At 30.9% G+C, this 21,035-nt stretch overlaps 1 protein-coding gene across 1 annotated transcript; it reads left to right on the forward strand.

Annotated features, from left to right (window-relative positions):
- Positions 1-276: 276 nt before the first annotated feature.
- On the forward strand, positions 277-20,435 carry LOC143048706 (origin recognition complex subunit 3-like). The gene is made up of 20 exons (XM_076222540.1): positions 277-392; positions 2,063-2,105; positions 2,468-2,562; positions 4,107-4,251; positions 5,049-5,209; positions 5,506-5,598; positions 5,851-5,987; positions 6,533-6,692; positions 7,477-7,590; positions 8,013-8,146; positions 8,835-8,898; positions 9,174-9,290; positions 10,723-10,802; positions 13,104-13,237; positions 14,157-14,242; positions 14,938-15,029; positions 15,467-15,608; positions 17,888-18,004; positions 19,302-19,375; positions 20,043-20,435. Exons 1-20 carry the CDS (start codon positions 366-368, stop codon positions 20,146-20,148), a joined length of 2,121 nt encoding a protein of 706 aa, XP_076078655.1. The 5' UTR covers positions 277-365; the 3' UTR covers positions 20,149-20,435.
- The last annotated feature ends 600 nt before the right edge of the window (positions 20,436-21,035 follow it).

The raw sequence follows: 21,035 nt of genomic DNA on the forward strand, positions 1-21,035 counted from the left end.
AAAAACACACCGTGAGAAAATACAACTCGCCGGTAAAAATCCCTGCTTTTAGAAAGTATTACCAGAAACTTATATGTGTATATATGTCTCTGATATTACTTTTGCATTTTTCAAAGGACTTCAAAGGTCTCCTGCAAATGCGTCTGAAAATAGAGTTTTCATGTATGTGTCATCATTAAGTTGTAATTAATTTTTGGTACGTGTTTACAGTATACTCTTTTGAAATTGTGTTTGGTGTTTCGTTGTATTTTTGGTAATTCTCTAAGGAAACATTATCGACAGAGCCTGTATATTGAATTCTCCCGCAAAATGTATGATTGCATGAAAAGGCTTAAAATTTTTAGTAAATAACACAAATTGTTGACATGGACACTGGGTCTTCAGTTTCAAAAGTATATTAATTAATGATAGTGAAATTCTCATCACAGCTTACTTTTTTTTATTATCATGATTGAAATATCAAATAGTTTATTATTTGTTATTTATGAAAAAATCAGAGAATTTTCTACAAGCACTTGTTTCTACTTTATATTTCTATTCATAATCAATTTTTTGAGTCCAGATATTCTAAAACTGTTTTAAAGTAGTCTAGATATATTGTGAAGGATTTATTAAATCAAATCAATTTGCTGAAAATTAAAGCATGACATTATTGTGTAGGCTAGCAGAATAGACACCCTAACAGTAACTAACTTGCATTTATGTTCCAGACCGTATGAGTATTTGGACCGTATGCGTACAATATGACCGTATGTGTACTTTTTCAAAATACTCATACGGTCAGACCGTACGCATACAGTCTGACTAATATTGAGAAGTTGGTCAAGTTTATTAGATACAAATAATTAATGCTTGCTTGCTTGCTTGCTTATTTTGCGGCAGCATGCAATAAATTTCATTCTGTTTTCCAATGTGCAGTTTCAATTTTGCGTGTGAAAAGATAGATATCACCCATAACATAACAAGAGTTCAATATGCCAAATTCACATGATAGTTTGTACAAATTTACATCCTTACCAATTATATCATCAACCCTACATCTCCCCGATGATTTTCTTACAGGAATGATAGCTACCCTTTTTAATCTTTGCATTATTTTTCAACACTTTTTTATTATATTTTCTCATTACATTTTTGAACAGATTTTTTAAAATTTCTGTCCAGAATCTCCACGGTATTTTGTTGTGATACACAGGAGATTAACTTTAAAACATTAAGTTTTTATTCCTACTACCATTGAACATTTTATATTAATTTGAGATTTCGGTTATGTTGATCTGTAATATACATTTGTATCTAATAAAGCCGCCTGACCAACTTCTTACAATCTGGCAGACCGTATGCGTATTTTGAAAAGTACTGAACGGTCCAAATACTTTCATGGTCTGGAACATCATACACGATCTTCTAGACATCATCTTTCAAATCATAAAATCTAAATCGATGTAAGTATCTGAGCAATAAATAACCATGAAAAAAACCCAGAGAAAGGAAATGAAACTTTTATACATCATGTAGATATCCTTGCTAGAATGAAGTTGAGTTTCTGTTAAAAAATAAAATAAAGGGTTATTTGAAAAATATGTTAAAAAAAAATTGCTATTCATCAGGTTCAACATGTTAAAGGACTACATAATTTATGAAAATGCAGGCATTCCATGAAGGCATCAATGTAGCTGGCAAAATGGTTGTTAAGGTGTTAAGAATCATAATTAAATAAACAAACACAGATCTATGTCCTAAGAATTACTTCACCAGTATGCACCAAAAACTTTTTCAACTACTAGTCCGAAGACCAATATTCTGACATTTTTCTTATTGGGCCAAACAAAGTTTTGCATAAACTTACTAGTCCGAAAGGAAATTTTACTAGTCTGGGGCATCGGACTAGTGGCTAACCGTGCAGACTGCTTCACAGAGGACTTGCATTCGAAAATTAGGCAAAATTATTTGGACTGGAATTCTACATGGCAATGCAAGAATTGGTCTTAAAATTAATTTAATTTTATTGTAAATATTCATATAAGAAGATATATGTAAAAAGTTCTTTTTATTTTTGCAGGGGTGTTTTGCATACAAGGGAAAAAAGAAACGAGTTAACCCAGGTGAGGTTACAATTGAAGGAGATGATTTAATTTGTATGACATCTTTTTATGAAATAAAAAAGAAACCATTATAACTAAAGAGTTTTGAAAATTATAATCTTTAAAAAGACACTACCAGAACCAAGGGATGCTTATAAAAATAAAGACACAAAACACAACATTCTAAGTAAGAGATGAAAAAACAAACAAGATTGTACAATGCAACTGTGGAAAGGGTGAATTGCATGAACAAATCTACAAGCAGAGGGAAAATGTGACATTAAGTTATATATGTTGATTTTGTCTTAGTTAATGAGTTGTATTTCCTTCCCAAAGTAATAAGAGAGGCCTAAGAAGATGAATTATATATTTGAATTTTTCAGCTGATTACTTTAAAGCTTGTGAACATCCAGTCTCTGGAGCTTCCCGACAATCAACGTGTGATCAGACATGGGAAGAAATTGATCAAGAAATACAAGTAAAGTTATTATACACCAAATCTAGGGACTTAATTGTTTGTTTCTTATTTCAATGTGTTACTGTTATAAAAGTTATTCTTCCTTCTTAAAGTGTATGATAAAGAAAATAAAGTAGCGAGGTGAAATTGATCAGTTCCCAAACATTTGATATATCTTTTGCTTGAATCCAATTTTGATTTTGTTAATTATCATTAACCAGATGCTCTGCAGGGCACAGCTTTATACGACTGCAGAGGTCGAACCCTGAACAGATGGGGCAAGTCTGGACACAACATTTAAGCTTGATACAGCTCTGAATTTGGATTGTGATTAAATAGTTGACACAACATAGGTTTCTTACACAGAATGAATGTGGTCTTAGAACTTAAACTTAAAAACTAAATTATTTTAAAATTGGACATTTACCTATTATGGTCTAATATCCAAAATCTAAATACATGGTTAGATTCAGTATATCATAGAACCCCAAGAATTCAATTTTTGATGAAATCAAATAATGTTCAATTTTAGACCCCTTAGACCTCGATGTGGACCAATTTGAGAACCGGGCCTAAATATTAAAAATCTAAATAAATGGTTAGATTCAGCATACCGAAGAACCCCATATATTCAATTTTTGTTGATATCAAACAAAGTTTAATTTTGGATCTCGATTTGGACCAACTTGAAAACTGGGCCCATAATCAAAAATCTAAGTACATGGTAAGATTCAGCATATCAAAGAACCCCAAGAATTCAATTTTTGTTAAAATGAAACTAAGTTTAATTTTGGACCTTAATATAGACCAATTTGAAAACAAAACCAAAAATTAAGAATCTAAATACACGGTTAGATTTGGCATATGAAAGAATCCCAATAATTCATTTTTTGATGAAATCAAACAAAGTTTAATTTTGGACCCTTTTGGCCCCTAATTCCTAAACTGTTGGAACCAAAACTCCCAAAATCAATCCCAACCTTCCTTTTGTGGTCATAAATTTCATAGATTTCTGTTCACTTATACTAAAGTTATTGTGCGAAAACCAAGAAAAATGCTTATTTGGGCCCTTTTTGGCCTCTAATTCCTAAACTGTAACAGTTAGGACCAAAACTCCCAAAATCAATCCCAAAACCTTCCTTTTATGGTCATAAGCCTTGTGTTTAAATTTCATAGATTTCTATTTACTTATACTAAAGTTTAGTGCAAAAACCAAATGTCTTCGGATGACGACAACGACGATGCCAAAGTCATACCAATATACGACCAAAAAATGTTCAATTTGTGGTGGTATAAAAAGAAAATCTATTTTAATTTCATAATCTGTACATACTTGTTACATTATTAGGATCATTTAAAAACTATATGATGATTTCACATATTTTTTTTTATGAATGTTTCAAATGAAACATAAAATGTGAATTGAAGATTTTCATAAAATATACCAGTATGTTGGCTTGTCGTTTAAGGTTCATAAACTGGTTGTACTAGTCTGTTCGCCTTGTAAAAAGTACTTTTGATATCCAATCAATCTTTAATAATGTAATTTGATCCATATATTTCAGATACTGAGAGCTGATTTGAATTCTAAGATATTTGATGATTTACTGGCATTTACCAGCTCTTGTCATGAAAAGTTTAGTCTAGACCATGATCAGGATCACAAAGAGTCTTTTGTTACAGAAATACCCACAGCTGCCCTTGTTACTGGTAAACATGAAATAATAATCAGACTGTTGTAGGTGTTGTAGATGTAGGATTATATGATAATTGGATGTATGTTAATATGATTGGGTTCTGAAAAAAAAATGTACAATGTTTCTTCAAATTCAGTACAATGTATCGCTATTCCCTACTTAACCTTGAGCATACTTCAGTTATTAAAATAATTACTCTCCTGTTTGTAAGCTTATCAGAGAATATAAGACAGAGAGATAGATCTTAACCCTTTCCTCTATAATTACGCCTTTGACACCACTCCCTTTACTCCATAATGAAGCCTTTTGACGCCTGTGTAGTGCCTCAGTTAAAATATTCTCCTACGAAAAATCTGTATCAGACTTAATAAAAATTTGCATTTAATTTAAAAAGTATATGCATGAGAATATACGTGATGAAATATATGTTTTCCCAATACATTAAAACTTTTAATCTGACGATTTTTTTTATATTGAAAAAATCCTATGTGAATCAAGTATGTAAAAATAAAATTCATGGAGGAAAGGGTTGAAGGGACATTCAAAGTCAAAAATAAACTGACAATGCCATGGCTAAAAAAGAACAAGACACATAAAAGACAAACTACAGTTAACAGTATGAAAAGACATGTATAGATAAACAGCTGAAACATTAGAAAAATTTCTAATTTGTTTGTCTTGCAAAAATTTTACATACTTACCAAATGGTGATGAAGCAATTTTTCTCTGCCACATTCATCATGCAATTTATTTGCCCATTCCAAAGAGTGTCTACCATATATTTATTGATAAAACAATTATTTTTGCCAGGAGTGAACACACCTGACCATGGTGTTATGTTCTCTACACTGGTAGAACTGTTACATGAGAGAGTATCTCCCCTGGTGGCCATACTAAGGTCTAAGGATTGTAACAAAGTGAAGAATGTTCTCACCAAGACACTGGGACAACTTCTACAGAATCCAGATATGGTATTTATGTAAAAACCAGTTAGATACAGAGGAGGTTATAAATTTCTATGAGATTTTCGTTAAACTGAAATGGCATCATTAAGTGAAAATCTCTAGGCCAATAAAATGCAACATTTCACTTCACAACTTTTAAAATTAGTTGTATTTTTAAAATTCTGGAGTTGTGGTTTGATTTACAACGAGACAACTATAAACTAGAGTCCAAAGTCAAAGATGTTTAAGAATTATATTTTTTTTGTCCACTTAGATGAACAAGATAAGAATAATTTTAATTTTAAATTGTAATTATGTTTCAGTTTACTGATGAAGAAGATGACTTGATAACCAACACTAAAAATTTACCATGTACTCTGTCAACGCTATCTGCCTGGTATAATAATAAATATAAGGTAATGTCGTAGATGTAACAACTTAATTATATTTGATCCTAAATAAGACTTCTTTTTTAATTCAAAATTGTTTACATTAAGAGCGTAACAATATAAGGGAAGAGTGGGCGTTATTCTGAATTACCTAAAAAAACGTTGACCCTGAATTCTAAAGAAAGTTAAGCTTTCTTTCCTTTGTACTGAAACAATTTTATATTATTTCTCCAGTGCTGATTAGTGTGAGTCCTGAATAAATATTTATGTTACTTACAGCAACCTCACAGTCCATCAAAGAAGAGGAAGTCGGTCAGTACGAGTGAGCACCAGAGATATCCTCCTATCGTTATTGTATTTGAAGATTTGGAGAGTTGGGTCCCTCAAATATTACAGGATTTCATCACAATTTGTAGGTCTGTACTTATATTAACTTGTATTACTTGTATTAAGTTAGTATGGGAAAATTAATAAAATAAAACAGCGTTTCTTATTTCACATGATATCATTGATAATAGTATAAATATTTGGGCACAAGAACAAAAAAAGTAATCTATGTAAACATGGTAAATAAGATTATGAATGTTTAAATATACCAAAAGGATTAAAGAGATGACGAACATTTTGATAACTTGTGTCTATTTGGTCTTGTTTGATTTCATTACATACATACTTTGCACACCAATAAGAAATTGTGTTTTTCCTCACGTCTGTTTGATATTAAGTAATTATATACAATGGCATCAAGTAAAGTAACCAAAAACAGCACAAACTCAGAGGAGAATTCAAACAGAAAGTCCCTTATAAAATGACAAAATCAGAAACTGAAACACATCAAGCAAATGACAACCGCCATATTCCGGACTTGATATAGGCAAACAATTGTTTTTGTTTCATTTCAATAATTAGTTACATACACCAGCTACCAATAATGAATTTGTTTTTCTTTGTTATATTTCAGTAACTACATACATCATTTACCAATAGTATTTGTATTTGGTATTGCCACATCAGTTGCTGCTGTTCACAGATTGCTTCCTAATACTGTGTCATCTCTGTTATGTATGGAGAAATTCCAAGCACCTCCCTCCACTGAATATTTGACTCTTGTCATAAACCAGGTAAAATATAGAACAATTCTAAGCACCTCCCTCCACTGAATATTTAACTCTTGTCATCAACCAGGTAAAATATAGACGAATTCCTCCATCCACTAAATATTCATAATCCAGGTAACATATATTGAAATTCCAAGCACCTCCCTCCATCAAATATCCAACTCTCTTTTAAAACCAGGTAACATATAGAAAAATTCCAAGCACCTCACTCCACTGAACATTTAAAACTTGTCATAAATAAGCTTAAATATAGAAAAATTCTTATCAGTCCTCCATACTTAAAACATGAGCACAATCAAGGCTTAATTACAAAAATGAGCATTTAATTCTTATATTTACATTAATATGCTACATGCTCATCTGAGAAATCTGAGTAAAATCAAGATTTCCGTTAGTAACGTTGTCAATGGAAACAGGTGTAGTTATGACTGTTGAATTTTAATGAGAAATACAATTTGATATAGTACGAATACCTGGTGATTTGTTTCAGTTTATCAAATTTCAGATTCTTATGAAACATGCATGTAATGCAACAATTGTGAAATAAGCCTAAGAAACTATGATCATATTTGATAAAGTACATGAACTTTTATATTTGACTTAGCATTGTAAAACTAGGTATTAAAAAAGTCCGGATTTAACTTCTGGAAAAGTCCTAAAGAAAACAAAATCTCATTTTTTTATATAATCTCCATGATATCTGGTATTAAATGTTTTTTTTAACAATTTTTATTTTTAAGAAGAAAGCTTACAAAGAATTATTGGTTCAATCTCCGTTTATTTACAGATAATAATGACATCCAAGTTTCCATTCAAGTTGGGATCAAAGGTTTTCCAGTTGTTATTAGATATATTTCTGTACCATGATTTCTCTGTTCTAAACTTTATTAAAGGCTTACAGGTAAAGTATAATGCTTCTTAAATTTTAGTTACAGCTTTACCGTAAAAGCATTTTTACTACAAAAAGTATTTTACAGAGATTTGTAAATTGATAATAAACTACTCATATATATTTTGACCAAGCCCTATTCATGGAATGACCATTTTAGGTCTAATACATCCATTTCAAAAGGCATAAGCCATCATTGTGACATTGCAATTTATCTGTTAGTCAACTTAATATAATTAGATAAGTTTGATATTTTGGTAATTTCTGGGTCCTAATAATCATTTCTGCATGTTCTTGCAAAGTCCTGCTTTGAAAACGTTTTTTCATTCATGTACTTTCATATAGTTTGTCATAAGAACAATCTTTACCTAATAAGACATCTGTCTCAGCACAAAAAGATCAGAAATGTAATATAAGATTTTATTTGATTTCAGTTCTGTATTCTGGACCACTTCTTCTCCTTCCCCTGCAGTCGTATATTATGTCATCATGAAGACTTGCCTCAGACAATCAAAGGCATGAAACACCATGATATAGAATCTGTCAGGATGTCTCCATCCTTTATGAGGTGACAAAATCCACTTGGTTAAGTGGAATGATTCCTTCTTGATACATAACTCTCAGTTTTAAATATGTTATTTATTCAAGCTATTAACAGTTACTGTAAATTCAGAAATTCATTGCGACGTTTTTATTATTGCAAAAAAAATGCGACAGGATTATGATCTCAATAATTTATACTTGCATTATGATTTAGATTTTTCTTAATATCGCAAAGAGTAAAATCACATTTGAAGAGTAAAATCACATTTGATTTTAGTCTACAATGACAAATTGTAATATTAAATACACACAATAATTTCTGAATTTACAGTATTATGTAATTCAAGAGTTATGTCCCATGTTGTCTGTTTAATTGATAATTTCATAGTAATTTTTCTAAAAACAAATAAAGACAACTGGAAAATATTTTAATTTCATCTCTGTTATTTTGATATTCCTGTTAATGACTTAATTTCTCTGACATATTATGCAATGCAATTACGACTGTTTGCCAAATGGTCTAAGTAGTTTATCTACAGAGATAACTAGCCTGTCTACATCGAGGTGAGTTTGGACCTTGCTGCATGCAGGTGAGCTCGCCTCAAGGACAAGGATGATATTTTGCTATAGATTGGTAGTTTTCTCTTGATTCTGCAGCTTCCTCAAACAATAAATTTTGATTCATCTATAACTTTATGTTATCGATTTTTCAGATATGTTGAAAGCAGTCCACCAAAAGAACAGATAGCTCTACTGGAAAATGATGACTATACAAAGGTTATTAAACTTCATAGTAAAGCCTCTCAGAGGGCCAAAGATATTTTTCAAGAAAAAGGGCATTTCAAGGAAACAGAAAAGGCTTTATTTTTCTAAATATTTGATATGTAAAAATGAAATTTTATAAACTATTTTGTGATTTTTTTCTGTGTTGCATTTTTATTGTGTTGGTTTAATAGAAAGTGATGGGGGAATTAATTTCTGTTAACAGTATGCTGTTTACATCCTGTTAATTCTTAGCATTTCAGACTTTTGATTCTTTGTTTATTTTTCAGAAAGTTATTGAGGAATTTATGTCACAGATAAACAATTATCATGAGTTATTTTTCCCTGTGTTACGATGTCTTCATTGTTTGGTCAGTAAACTTCCAAAGCATCCATTAGGGAAACAGGTATGGCTTGTGTGAATTTAATTATTTTTGAAAAAAAATTTATGTATTTGTGGTGTTGTTTTACATAAAAGTAAGTTGTATTGCTATTTTCATCACAAACAACAAAATTCACATGCAAAGAACTGTAAAAATGAACATGTTTGCTGTAAATTTTGTGTTCTCACTCTTCAAACAAACTTAAATCATACATTTCAACACCTTAATAAGTGAGTGTGCCGTACAAAAACAAACAAATAAGACAGTTACAAACTAAAAGAATGGTAAACATCTTGTTCTCATCAGTTTAAAATCAAATATTTTCAAAAAAACAACGATAAAAGGACATATAGTAACAGCAAATTATATTGAAATGTTACAAGCTGTTAGGCCAGGATTTTTTAATTTGTTGGTTTACGGATCCGCCGACCCGATTTTGCCGATTTCCAAATAAAAATAAAATCGAATTTTCAGGCTTTTTTTTATTCTCGCCGACCCTAAGAAATGCATTATCCCTGAAAAATAATTAAAATATCCTTTTTTATGAAATAAAATGCATTAATCACTAACAGAACTGTTGTGAAAAATGAAACTTTCAGTTTACGTTTCTAAAAATAGACAAATCAATTATTAATGACCTTGAAATGTTGTTTGCGCAAATAATTTTGCGGAACGAAACCTTAGTTTAAAACCAATTACACAATAAGTTCGTTTCCCTTATTTGTCACCAGTCCGTAAGATGCATGTTCTCATATAAATAGACTTGTCCAAATGTGGACAGGTGGAAGTTCAAGACATCAAGTTAAAATACTGAATTTTAACAAATCATTTGATATTTTCTTGTTTCATAGATAATAAAAAAAATATCGTCCATTTGGATAAAAAACGGGAATGCATGACAACAGATTATTTAACCTGATATTCTCGTTTTTCCAATGGACGAGTCTATTACGTTTTTGACACGTGTATTGAAACTTATTTTCGTACAACGTTTTTACTTTTTTTTTTCTTTATCAGTTTTCGTGCTTATTATTTTTCACCAAGTTTTGATTAAAAGCTAAGTCAAATAACTGACGTGAATCTGTTTTTCTTGTTTGTGAATTGACGATTTAATTTCGTCTTTGTCAGTGTACCCCCCCTTTTTTTACGGGAAATTATTAGACAATGTCATGCGATGTTTACAGCTGAGCAATAATAATTATCAAACTAAAATTTAAGAACGATGAAAAAATAGTATGACAAACATATATTAGAAAGGTGAAATATATTTTTATTTTGCATATCAGTTTTCTGTCTTGAAGATCTTTTTTTTCTTTTTTTTTCCCGACCGACCGACCCGACTTTTTCATGGAGAAAATCCGTAAACCAACAAATTAAAAAACCGTGGCCTTATAAATATTATGTAAATTTCTATAGTACTTGTAAATGTAACAAAATATATCTGACCTTTTTTCAGTTAAGGGAAGTATATTCTATGACCCTTGGTAGTTTTGTATGTGAAACTGAGCAGTACAAAGATGCTATAGAGCTGTTGAAGTAAGTCACATGACTGTACACTCTATATACATATACAATAAGAGGGTTTAGTACGTTTTCCAATGAGACAAAAAGAGTCCAAATGACATGGATTAAGAATAAAATTGAGAATGGAAATGAGAAATGTGTCAAATAGACAACAACCCGACCATAGAACAGGCACTAGACGAAGTCCACCAATGGGTCTACAATGCAGTGAGAAACTTTGCACTTGAAGGCGTCCTTCAGCTGGCCCCTAAACAAATATGTATACTAATTCAGTGATAAAGGACATCATACTAAACTAAAAAATTATATAGTTTACTATACCACCTTCAGAAAGGAGCAAAACCAATACATAACTATCAACTTGTAAAGGTTCTGACAAAACAAAAAGTATATGATTACAATTTGATAATTTTGTTTTGGGCAAAGAAAGTTCCTGCTTTGATGAATTTTGCACAAATAATATTATAAATGTTTATACCATAGCCAAGGTTTATAATAACATATAATAAAATTGAGAATGGAAACTGGTAATGTAAGAAAGAGGATGTGGTATGATTGCCAAAGAGACAACTATCCACAAAAGACCAAAATGACACAGACATTGACAACTATAGGTCTACGTACGGCCTTCAACAATGAGCAAAGCCCATACCGCATAATCAGCTATAAAAGGCCCCGATAAGACAATGTAAAACAATTCAAACGAGAAAATTAACAGCCTTATTTATGTAAAAACAAAAAAAAAATGAACGAAAAACAAATATGTAACACATAAACAAATGACAACCACTGAGTTACAGGCTCCTGACTTGGGACAGGCACATACATAAATAATGTGGCAGGGTTAAACATGTTAGCAGGATCCCAACCCTCCCCCTAACCTGGGACAGTGGTATAACAGTACAACATAAGAATGAATGAATGTGTAATGTAGTGACCCCATATATACGGCATTAGATCACTTACAAACCAGGTTTCTAATAGTATCTGTTAAAAATTGATACATTGCAGTTACTACTGAAAATAGATATGAAATTATTTTTTATTTGCATATATTAGTCTTTTAAATTTTTTATTTTTTTAATAGTTGCATGTTTTAAAAAACTTCATCATTTTAAGTTGACTTGATATGAAATTTTATGAATTGATCAACAAGAGTTTCATGTGAATTTAACTTTTAACATATTTGCTTCACTTTAAATCTATATAATTACTTTTTATGCCCCACCTACGATAGTAGAGGGGCATTATGTTTTCTGGTCTGTGGCTCCGTTCGTGCTTCTGTCCATCCATTCAGGTTAAATTTTTTGGTCAAGGTAGTTTTTGATGAAGCTGAAGTCCAATCAACTTGTAACTTCCCCATGATATGATCTTTCTAATTTTAATGCCAAATTATAGTTTTGACCCCAATTTCATGGTCCACTGAACATAGAAAATGATAGTGCGAAGTTCAGGTTAAAGTTTTTGGTCAAGGTAGTTTTTGATGAAGTTAAAGTTACATCAACTTGAAACTTAGTACACTTGTTGCTTATGATATGATCTGTCTAATTTTAAAGCCAAATTAGACTTTTGACCCCAATTTCACAGTCCACTGAACATAGAAAATGAAAGTGGGAGTTTCAGGTTAAAGTTTTTGGTCAAGGTAGTTTTTGATGAAATTGAAGTTCAATCATCTTGAAACTTAGTACATATGTTCCCTATAGTATAATCTTTCTAATTTTAATGCCAAATTAGATTATTACCCAATTTTTACAGTTCATGGAACATAAAAAAGGATAGTGCAAGTCGGGCATCCATGTACTTTGGACACATTCTTGTTCTGCATGTTTCTTCAGAATTTGTAATTTTGATTGGCAGAGACATTCCATAATTAAATTTTATCTCTCAATAAAATTCAACATTCATAACAGCTGACGCTTCCTATGATAATGTCACAACAATGCAATGGAAGACAAACAAAAAATTTGATGAACCTTGTTATTTTATAATTAAACATAAAAATGAAATCATAAGAACTGAATACTTTAATTCTGAATGACCTTATGTCCCACTGTGGATCAAGATCAAGATAAGTAAACTTATTTCAGTAATTTTATATTAGGTTGTAAAACCATTGAAAGTGCACACATTTTAGGATGAAGCACCTCAATCCATACATAATGTGTTTTGATTAACAGTTTTACACCCCTAAAAAATACAAGAAGCATTAAATTCTTTTAAAGTCAATCATAGATTTATTGTGAATTTATTTTGTTTTATGTTAAAAAAACATTGAATATTAAAGCAGTATAAATATGTATACTTGTACTACAGAATGATGTCCAAAGACGAGCTAACAGAGTTGATGAAGACCAGTGTCCAGGAGCTTGGACAAGATATACACAATGACCTACAGGATATACCTCCAGATCTGGAAAGTTTACTACAGAGATTTGATACATTACATGGTATGTGCATAGGATTGTGGTCTGACCTTTTTTTTTTTTTTTTTTTTTTAAAGAATTTGATGGTTTAAAAATCTACAATGACATGCTTACTCAAGATTGGTTTGATGATATTTGATCAACCTTTACTGACTTGTTTGAATTAGTGCTTTATGGCTATAGTTTGCATTCACTCATTAAAGAGTTCAATGTACTGGCTCCTCTTCTTTTGACAATAAGACAACATCTATAAACGTTACATGTAACTTTTATAATAATGATTGCCAAGGAAATTGAAATAAATGTGCTGCTAGTAGAAAAATGACAAAGATTTTAATTAAGGGGCTCAAGAGTATAAATCCAATTTTTTTTAAGATATAGGATTTCGCTATATATTTCTATAAATGAACTTTATCATATGCTTAATAGAAAAATAAAATAAAAACATTGGGTCACCGTTCATTTAAGCTCACAGTCTGGCTTCGAAAGAACCAAACATTTTTGCACAGGTACTTTTTCCTTGTGAACCTATAGGAGAAATTGAGGTAATAGGAAAAATAGAAAAAAACTATGTTACTGAAATCGTCTAAATTTTACCATGGAGTACAGCTTTTTTGAAAAAAAATAATAAAAACTATAGGTCACTGATGAGTTAAAAAAAAGTGTTTTAATTTTAATGCATTTTTGCTTTTTCAATGGCATATACATTTTAAAAATCAGCTGGGGCCAAAATGAATTGATTTTTTTGGTTGATTTTTGTACCATATGGTAAGATTTACAACTAATAAAGTAATAAATAAAATTTGTAATGAAACAAAATGTTTTAATTTTTGCTGAAATTTTTGTACCCTTCCTGCTTCCTTAAGTGAAAATATTTCAGATATTATGTTCTGTTTTAAAGTATATTGATAAAGGCATTGGATGTTTTCTCTCTTATTTTAAGAAATACCAGAGGAAGAAGAAGACACTGACAGCCAAGAAGAATCAACATTACACTTAGAGAAAACAGATTTACATAATCTTAGAAAGGTAAAAATCTGAAACAAGTAATTATAGCAGGTCCTGATTTATATAATACACTTCGATGACAATCTTAATTTTATCAGTTCCTATATATTTGTTTGAGAATGCTGCTTACAAGCAATTTCCCCCTAAAACATGACCAGCATTCACTTTTATGTCCAGTAGAGCTGAATTTTACTACACAAGAATGAAGAATGTTTGATAATTGAAATAAATGACAGTCAACACTTTAGTCTTAAAACATAAAGATTACCCCTGGTATATTTATATCCTTCATAGATTATGTCTTAAACCACTTTTTTGCAGAATCTTTTTGAAGAAAAAATACAGTCTTGTTTTAGCAATTTATTTATTCTTGATGATTTTTTTTTATGTTTAATAGCCAATATTGTATTCTCTCTTTTAAATGTTTTCTGTGCTTTAAATAAGCAATAATTTTATAGCTTAAAATGTCTTCTAAGTTTTACTGTGTATGATGGCAGTTAAACATCATGTGTGAAAAATAAAAGATATTTCGGTATAAGAGTATGTATAGTACTTGCCATGCAGTTTAGCATAGATTCTATATCTGTGAACTATTTTGCACATAGCTAGGTCATTTGACTTAGTATTTCCAAGACGATGTAATCTAAAATTTACATTATGCGTATAGTCAGATTTTGAATGCAAATGACACTGACACTTGATATAATTTTTTATAGAAATTAATGGAGGCTGGAAAGAAAAGTAAGAAGTTATCACCTTATGAAAAGTTGCGATTGGAAGTTGTAGATTATTATGACAATCTATTCAGGTTGGTAATAATTGTATATGGTGTATGACAATGTCCTTTGAAAAACTTATGAATAAAAAGATTGAACTTTCTCTTGTTATATAATAAACAAATGAAGCTTTTGGTGCTGTAGAAAGTCGTAAAATTGACATACCCATATCAATGAATTCCTAAGCTCACAAAATTAAGAATTAAATACCTATAGAAATGCATAGGTTTTGTTATGTGAAGTATCTGAAATAATGTATTTTATAATAAAGGCGTAAAAAGAGATTTTGCGTAATTTCCAGAAATTAAAATGCACTGGTATAGAAACTTTAAGTAAGAAGTTATCTTAAACTATGATCATCACTCAGTGAGATAAAAATGAAATAATAGCTTTGTATTTCCTATTTTACCTTGAAAAAATACTTTTGCAAATGAGTATATATCATAAAACGAGTGTTTTATTTTTCCAGGAAATATTTGTCTTGTCCTAAATCTTTTCCTTTACATGAGGTGTTTTACTATGATTCTGCAGCAGACGTTAAGAGACAACTGAACTCTTCACCCAGATCAGCAGTACAAACAGCATTGGCTACTCCACATCATTATCTCCAGGTAAACATGCTGTCAGATGTTTTTACTATTTGATCTACACTACAGACTATTAGTAAACTTGACCATAAGGCATTGACCATGCAAGTCAGAGTGATGGACATTTGCACAGAAACATACTTTTATGTATGGTGCATCTAAATGCAAATTTAAATTACTTTACAACTTGCACTATGAAGTATGAATTAAGTTGGAAAAACTTTTTTTATGCCCCACCTACGATAGTAGAGGGGCATTATGTTTTCTGGTCTGTGCGTCCGTTCGTCTGTCTGTCTGTCTGTCTGTCTGTCTGTCTTTTCGTTGGTCAGTCTGTCCCGCTTCAGGTTAAAGTTTTTGGTCAATGTAGTTTTTGATGAAGTTGAAGTCCAATCAACTTGAAACTTAGTACACATGTTCCTTATGATATGATCTTTCTAATTTTAAAGCCAAATTAAACTTTTGACCCCAATTTCACAGTCCACTGAACATAGAAAATGAAAGTGCATGTTTCAGGTTAAATTTTTGGTCAAGGTAGTTTTTGATGAAGTTGAAGTCCAATCAACTTGAAACTTAGTACACATGTTCCCTATGATATTATCTTTCTAATTTTAATGCCTAATTATATTTTTTATCCAATTTCACGGTCCATTGAACATGGAAAATGATAGTGCGAGTGGGGCATTCGTGTACTTTGGACACATTCTTGTTTATTTATAAACCAATATTATGTATACACAATTTTAAAGGGGCACTATCTACGAGATATATAAAAAATCTAAAGTTTGATTTTTTTTTTGTTCAATCAATAATGAAAGTGAAATAGTGAAATAACAATTCGCTTTTCGCAGCCGAAAAGGTTCAATTTTGTCAAATTACGCTAAGAAACATCGATTATTAGTCATTCACTTGCAAGTGAATGAGTCGACCTCTTTAAATCAGTATTCATGTGAACTTCAATTTAACCCCTAGCTAGAGATTGACAACGCATGCATTGTACGTGTACTGGTTATTTAAAGAAAAAGAATGTCAACAATGAAAGTGAAACTACGGTTAATCATTTGATTACTAATTCGATGCACATAAAATCATTCTTATACGGTTAAAAACAATGAGAAACATCTATTTTTAATCTATAAAATAAAATCAAACAGACCTATAAAAATCCAATTGCTTGTGTTGGTTTAATCTATTCATATCTTTATTTATGTTTACAGCGCTTATATGGTCATCTGAGGTCAAATCATTAGTTAATTTGATGGCGTCTGGACTAAAATACACACGAAACGAACCTATATATTATCTACCCCATGCTCCGTAAACTGTTTATTTTAAACTTTTGATAGTTTGTATAAATGTTTTACATTGTTATAAATCAACTATGAGAATTTGAGTCAAATCGGTGACCATGAATTTGACAGCTAGTGCCCCTTTAAGCCTACAAGTAGGATTAGTTAACTTACTTTTCATATGGTCAAACTTCATAGGCTTGTGCAAAAGGATGATACTTTATGTAAAATGATATTGGCCTGGACCAACAGGGCACACATGTCATTGATATGGACACCATGGGACATGTTAAGTTCCCTTCAACTTTTAGCCAAATAATACTCTGACATTTAAGGATAAAAAGAAAATGTTTATTATATGACAGCACCCAGATAACATTTTCATATTTACTTGTTCACAACAGCTTAAAAGAACAAAGTTTTAAAAAATATAGTGAAATTTATACTGTTAATTCAGAAATTATTGTATGCATTTATAATTCCGATTTAAAAAAAAACAACAGATAAATGCAAGATAAATTATTGTGAATTCAGGAAAAGCCACAGATATAAGAATGTGAGTTCTTATTATTGGGATAGTCAACCTTTTGTATTATTCACAATAATAAAACCCTCCCATTCTAAATTTACAGTACTAGGATTCAACAGATATGAATATATACCAACCCTTCAATTGATGTTACAAGTTTACTATTGTAATATTTAAGCTAAAATTAATTTAAAACAAGAATTTTTCCCCAGTACACAGATGCCCAATCTGCACTATCATTTTCTGTGTTCAATGGACCATGAAAATTGGGGGAAATCTCTAATTTGACATTAAAATTAGAAAGATCATATCATAGGGAACATGTGTACTAAGTTTCAAGTTGATTGGACTTAACTTCATCAAAAACTACCTTGACCAAAAACTTTAACCTGAAGCTGGACAGACGATGGATGATAATTATGGAGGAACTGACATAGCATACATTTACTAAAACTAATATAAACTGATATTTTATTGTTATATTTCAGTGTAAATGTTGTGAAATGGAGCCTGGTATTATAAGTTCTATGATGCCAGATCTCTGTATAGTATATAAATTACATCTAGAATGTACTCAGCTGATTAACCTGTTCGATTGGCTACAGGTAGGTCTAACATCATATAAACCATATAATAGTTGAGACCACACTTTTTATGCATTTGTAATCACAACTAGCAAATATCAGTGATATGAAATGGAAAAGACATGCTATGATGTACACACACTTGATGAAACTACAAGCAAAGAAAATGCTTTACTATTGCTGTTTTTCATCTCAAAGTTTTATCGTCAACACAGAGCAAAAGCTCATTCCTCTTAAATTTTAATTTAAATTTCCTTGCATTTTTGCACAACTACTTGCCTAAAAAAGTTTTTTGTCTGTAAATAATGTAATAACTGTCAGCCTTTTAATTCAATAGACAACCACATCAAGCTTGAACTTAGTCTTTGGCGTCTATTTTTTATCTATCTTGACTCTTATTTACCTTTTCTAAATATAAGTTGTATTATAAGAGTTGGCATCTTCTTGTTATTACCTATAGGCTTTCATTGGATTTAGAAATAGATGGGAAACATACTTTTTGTAAAGATTTTCATTGGAAATTATAAAAGTAAAAATCTAAAGGGTTGTTTTAGTGTGTCTGTTTACAGCACAAAATAGAATTAATTGCTTCGCCGAGCACAGCTGGATAGGACCGCAGAGGTCCAACCATGAACATCATATTAACGCTTGATACAAGTCTGAATTTGGATTGTAATTAAATATTTGACACATAATAGGTTTCTGAAGTTAATGAACTTAGAATTGGTTATATGATTTGAATTTATATGTTTTTTGCTTTTGTGAAATTGAATTGAGTTACCTCCCTTACACTGCTTTTAAACTGTCCATTTACCAGAAAAACCTAGTTTTATCCCTTTTTGCCCCTTATTGCTAAACAGTTTGATTCATAACCCCCAAAAGTTGATCCTAACCATTTCTTTTTGGTATGGAAACTTGTGGTATCATTTCAGAGAGATTCATACACTTAAACACAAGTTATTGTCTTGAAACTACAAAAATGCTTATTTGGGCCCCTTTTTTTCAAATTTTGATCGTATTCACGCAAGCTTAGGAGTTATTTAGCATACTGTGGATTCATCAATTAACCTGGATTGAGGAATACTTGCATTTCCATGGTTTTGCACATTGCATTCAAAGCCTTTAGAAAATTTGTAATTTGTTGAACATTTGAATTTGTGGTTCACCTGTTTCCAAGAAAATAACAAAAATTGGTATTCAGCAAATAATAATGAATCCACAGAACCAGGTATATCTCATCCTGTATATTTACGTACCTAAATTCAGTTGTTTTGGTCATAACACTGTAGGATTACAGTTTATTATTGTATTATGACAGGCTTTTGTGACAGTAGTAACGTCAGAACAGGAGGAAGAAGAAGGAAAGAAGAAAACAGTGGAAAAAGTATTACAGTATCCTTTATTGATAATGAAAATATAAAAAAGAGCTTATACAGCCACATTATAATGTTCATTTTACAAAAATGAAAATCCCTGTCAGTATTTGGTCTCTATTTGGGAAATTTGCATGGCTTGCAGATATTTTGATGTAAGGTTGAGTTTCAGTTTCAGGTCATTTATTAGGAGTCAGTACCCAAGACTTTTACTTACCCTCCTATGCTATTGACAGGCACCTCCTAAATGTATGAATTTTACACAGTATTCATAGAATAAATTGGAAAGTACAAGTCAACATGCAAGATAATGAAAACCCTGCAGGCAGTTGAAATGGTGTATAGACACTTTCTCTAGTTTTAAGTATTGATGGTTCTGTACATGTGATTGTTGTGTTGTTGACATATACTTCACAACTTTGATATGATGTCTAATGGAAGGTCTGATTACTGACCTCAATATAATTTTCCAGGCTTTCTGATATGGAAAATGGACAAATAAGTGTAAATAATGGTATCTTTTATTTGTGGGGTATAAAAAGTGACTTTACAGAATTATTGTCTGTTGTCATGATTTCTGGACTTCATTCTGATTTATTAATCACTGCCTAGAACAGTTTTATAGTTAATTATACCAGACTTTAAATTGAATCAGTTTTAAAGTTTCCTTAACCCTTTGTCACCAGAGCTCGATTTATAAGAGCTGTATCAGAGTTACAGTTCCTGGGATTTATAAAACCTACGAAGAGGAAGACCGACCATGTGGCACGGCTAACGTGGGGAGGATGTTAAAAGACGAACAAGCAGGCAAAGTTGAGATGATAATTGAACATATGAACAAAATTTTCCCTGGCTATTATGCAGAGAATGAAGGGATTATTTCTAATATTAGTAATGGAGTTCATCATGGACAGAATCATTAACATGGAATTTTGATGGATGACAACAAATCAAAATCTTCAAGAAGATAACATTGTTGGCAAATGGTAGTATTTGCAACCACAAATATGTTTGAGTCAAATATCGACCCATTTGGTCATTAGATGCATAGTTATGACATTAAATTATATTTTTGCAAACTTTTTTATCTTTATTATCCAACAACAGCAATATATAATTCCTGACATTCACTCATAGTCTTTATCACTTGTAGTGAAACTAACTGAACACCAAATGTAGAATCAATACAAAATGTTCACCTTGTATTGACATTAAAGAATAATAATTTATTTTTGGATGAAGCACGTCTTCTGATTGGCTGACGTTATTTTGTTATGAGCCCATAGACATAATTAAGTCATGTGACCATGACGTCATCAATGTTTTTTCATGGTTTTCTACAGTTTAAAATGGAATTTAGAATTAAATTATAAGAAATTATTGTAATATTTTTTCTGTCTATTCGAAATAACATAAAAAATGTGGTGCACACTGTTAAATAACGCGCTACAAAAGAAAGTATTTGGGGTATCCATCCATGACAAACCACTTTCATTGTTGTTTTTCATTGTGATGCCTTTAACACAGAACAAAACTCCCACCTCCCTGCAAATTCAAGACAGTGTCTGACATGGTTTTTGTCTAAAATCTTTGCAAACTAGCGAACATGAACCCCATAAATGTAATCAAAAATTTGCTGTCATAATTTATCCAGCAAATCAGGCTAATTAGTGAGGATG

Source organism: Mytilus galloprovincialis, chromosome 10 (assembly GCF_965363235.1).
Source record: "Mytilus galloprovincialis chromosome 10, xbMytGall1.hap1.1, whole genome shotgun sequence".
NCBI classification, from domain to species: Eukaryota; Metazoa; Mollusca; class Bivalvia; order Mytilida; family Mytilidae; genus Mytilus; species Mytilus galloprovincialis.

Bases quoted from the DNA above. Each gene is read 5' to 3' on its own strand.
- LOC143048706 (XM_076222540.1), top strand. From the start codon at position 366: ATGGACACTGGGTCTTCAGTTTCAAAA. The intron at 2,106-2,467 runs GTGAGGTTACAA...TGAATTTTTCAG, and splicing joins AAAGAAACGAGTTAACCCAG to CTGATTACTTTAAAGCTTGT. The intron at 14,243-14,937 runs GTAAAAATCTGA...AATTTTTTATAG, and splicing joins ATTTACATAATCTTAGAAAG to AAATTAATGGAGGCTGGAAA.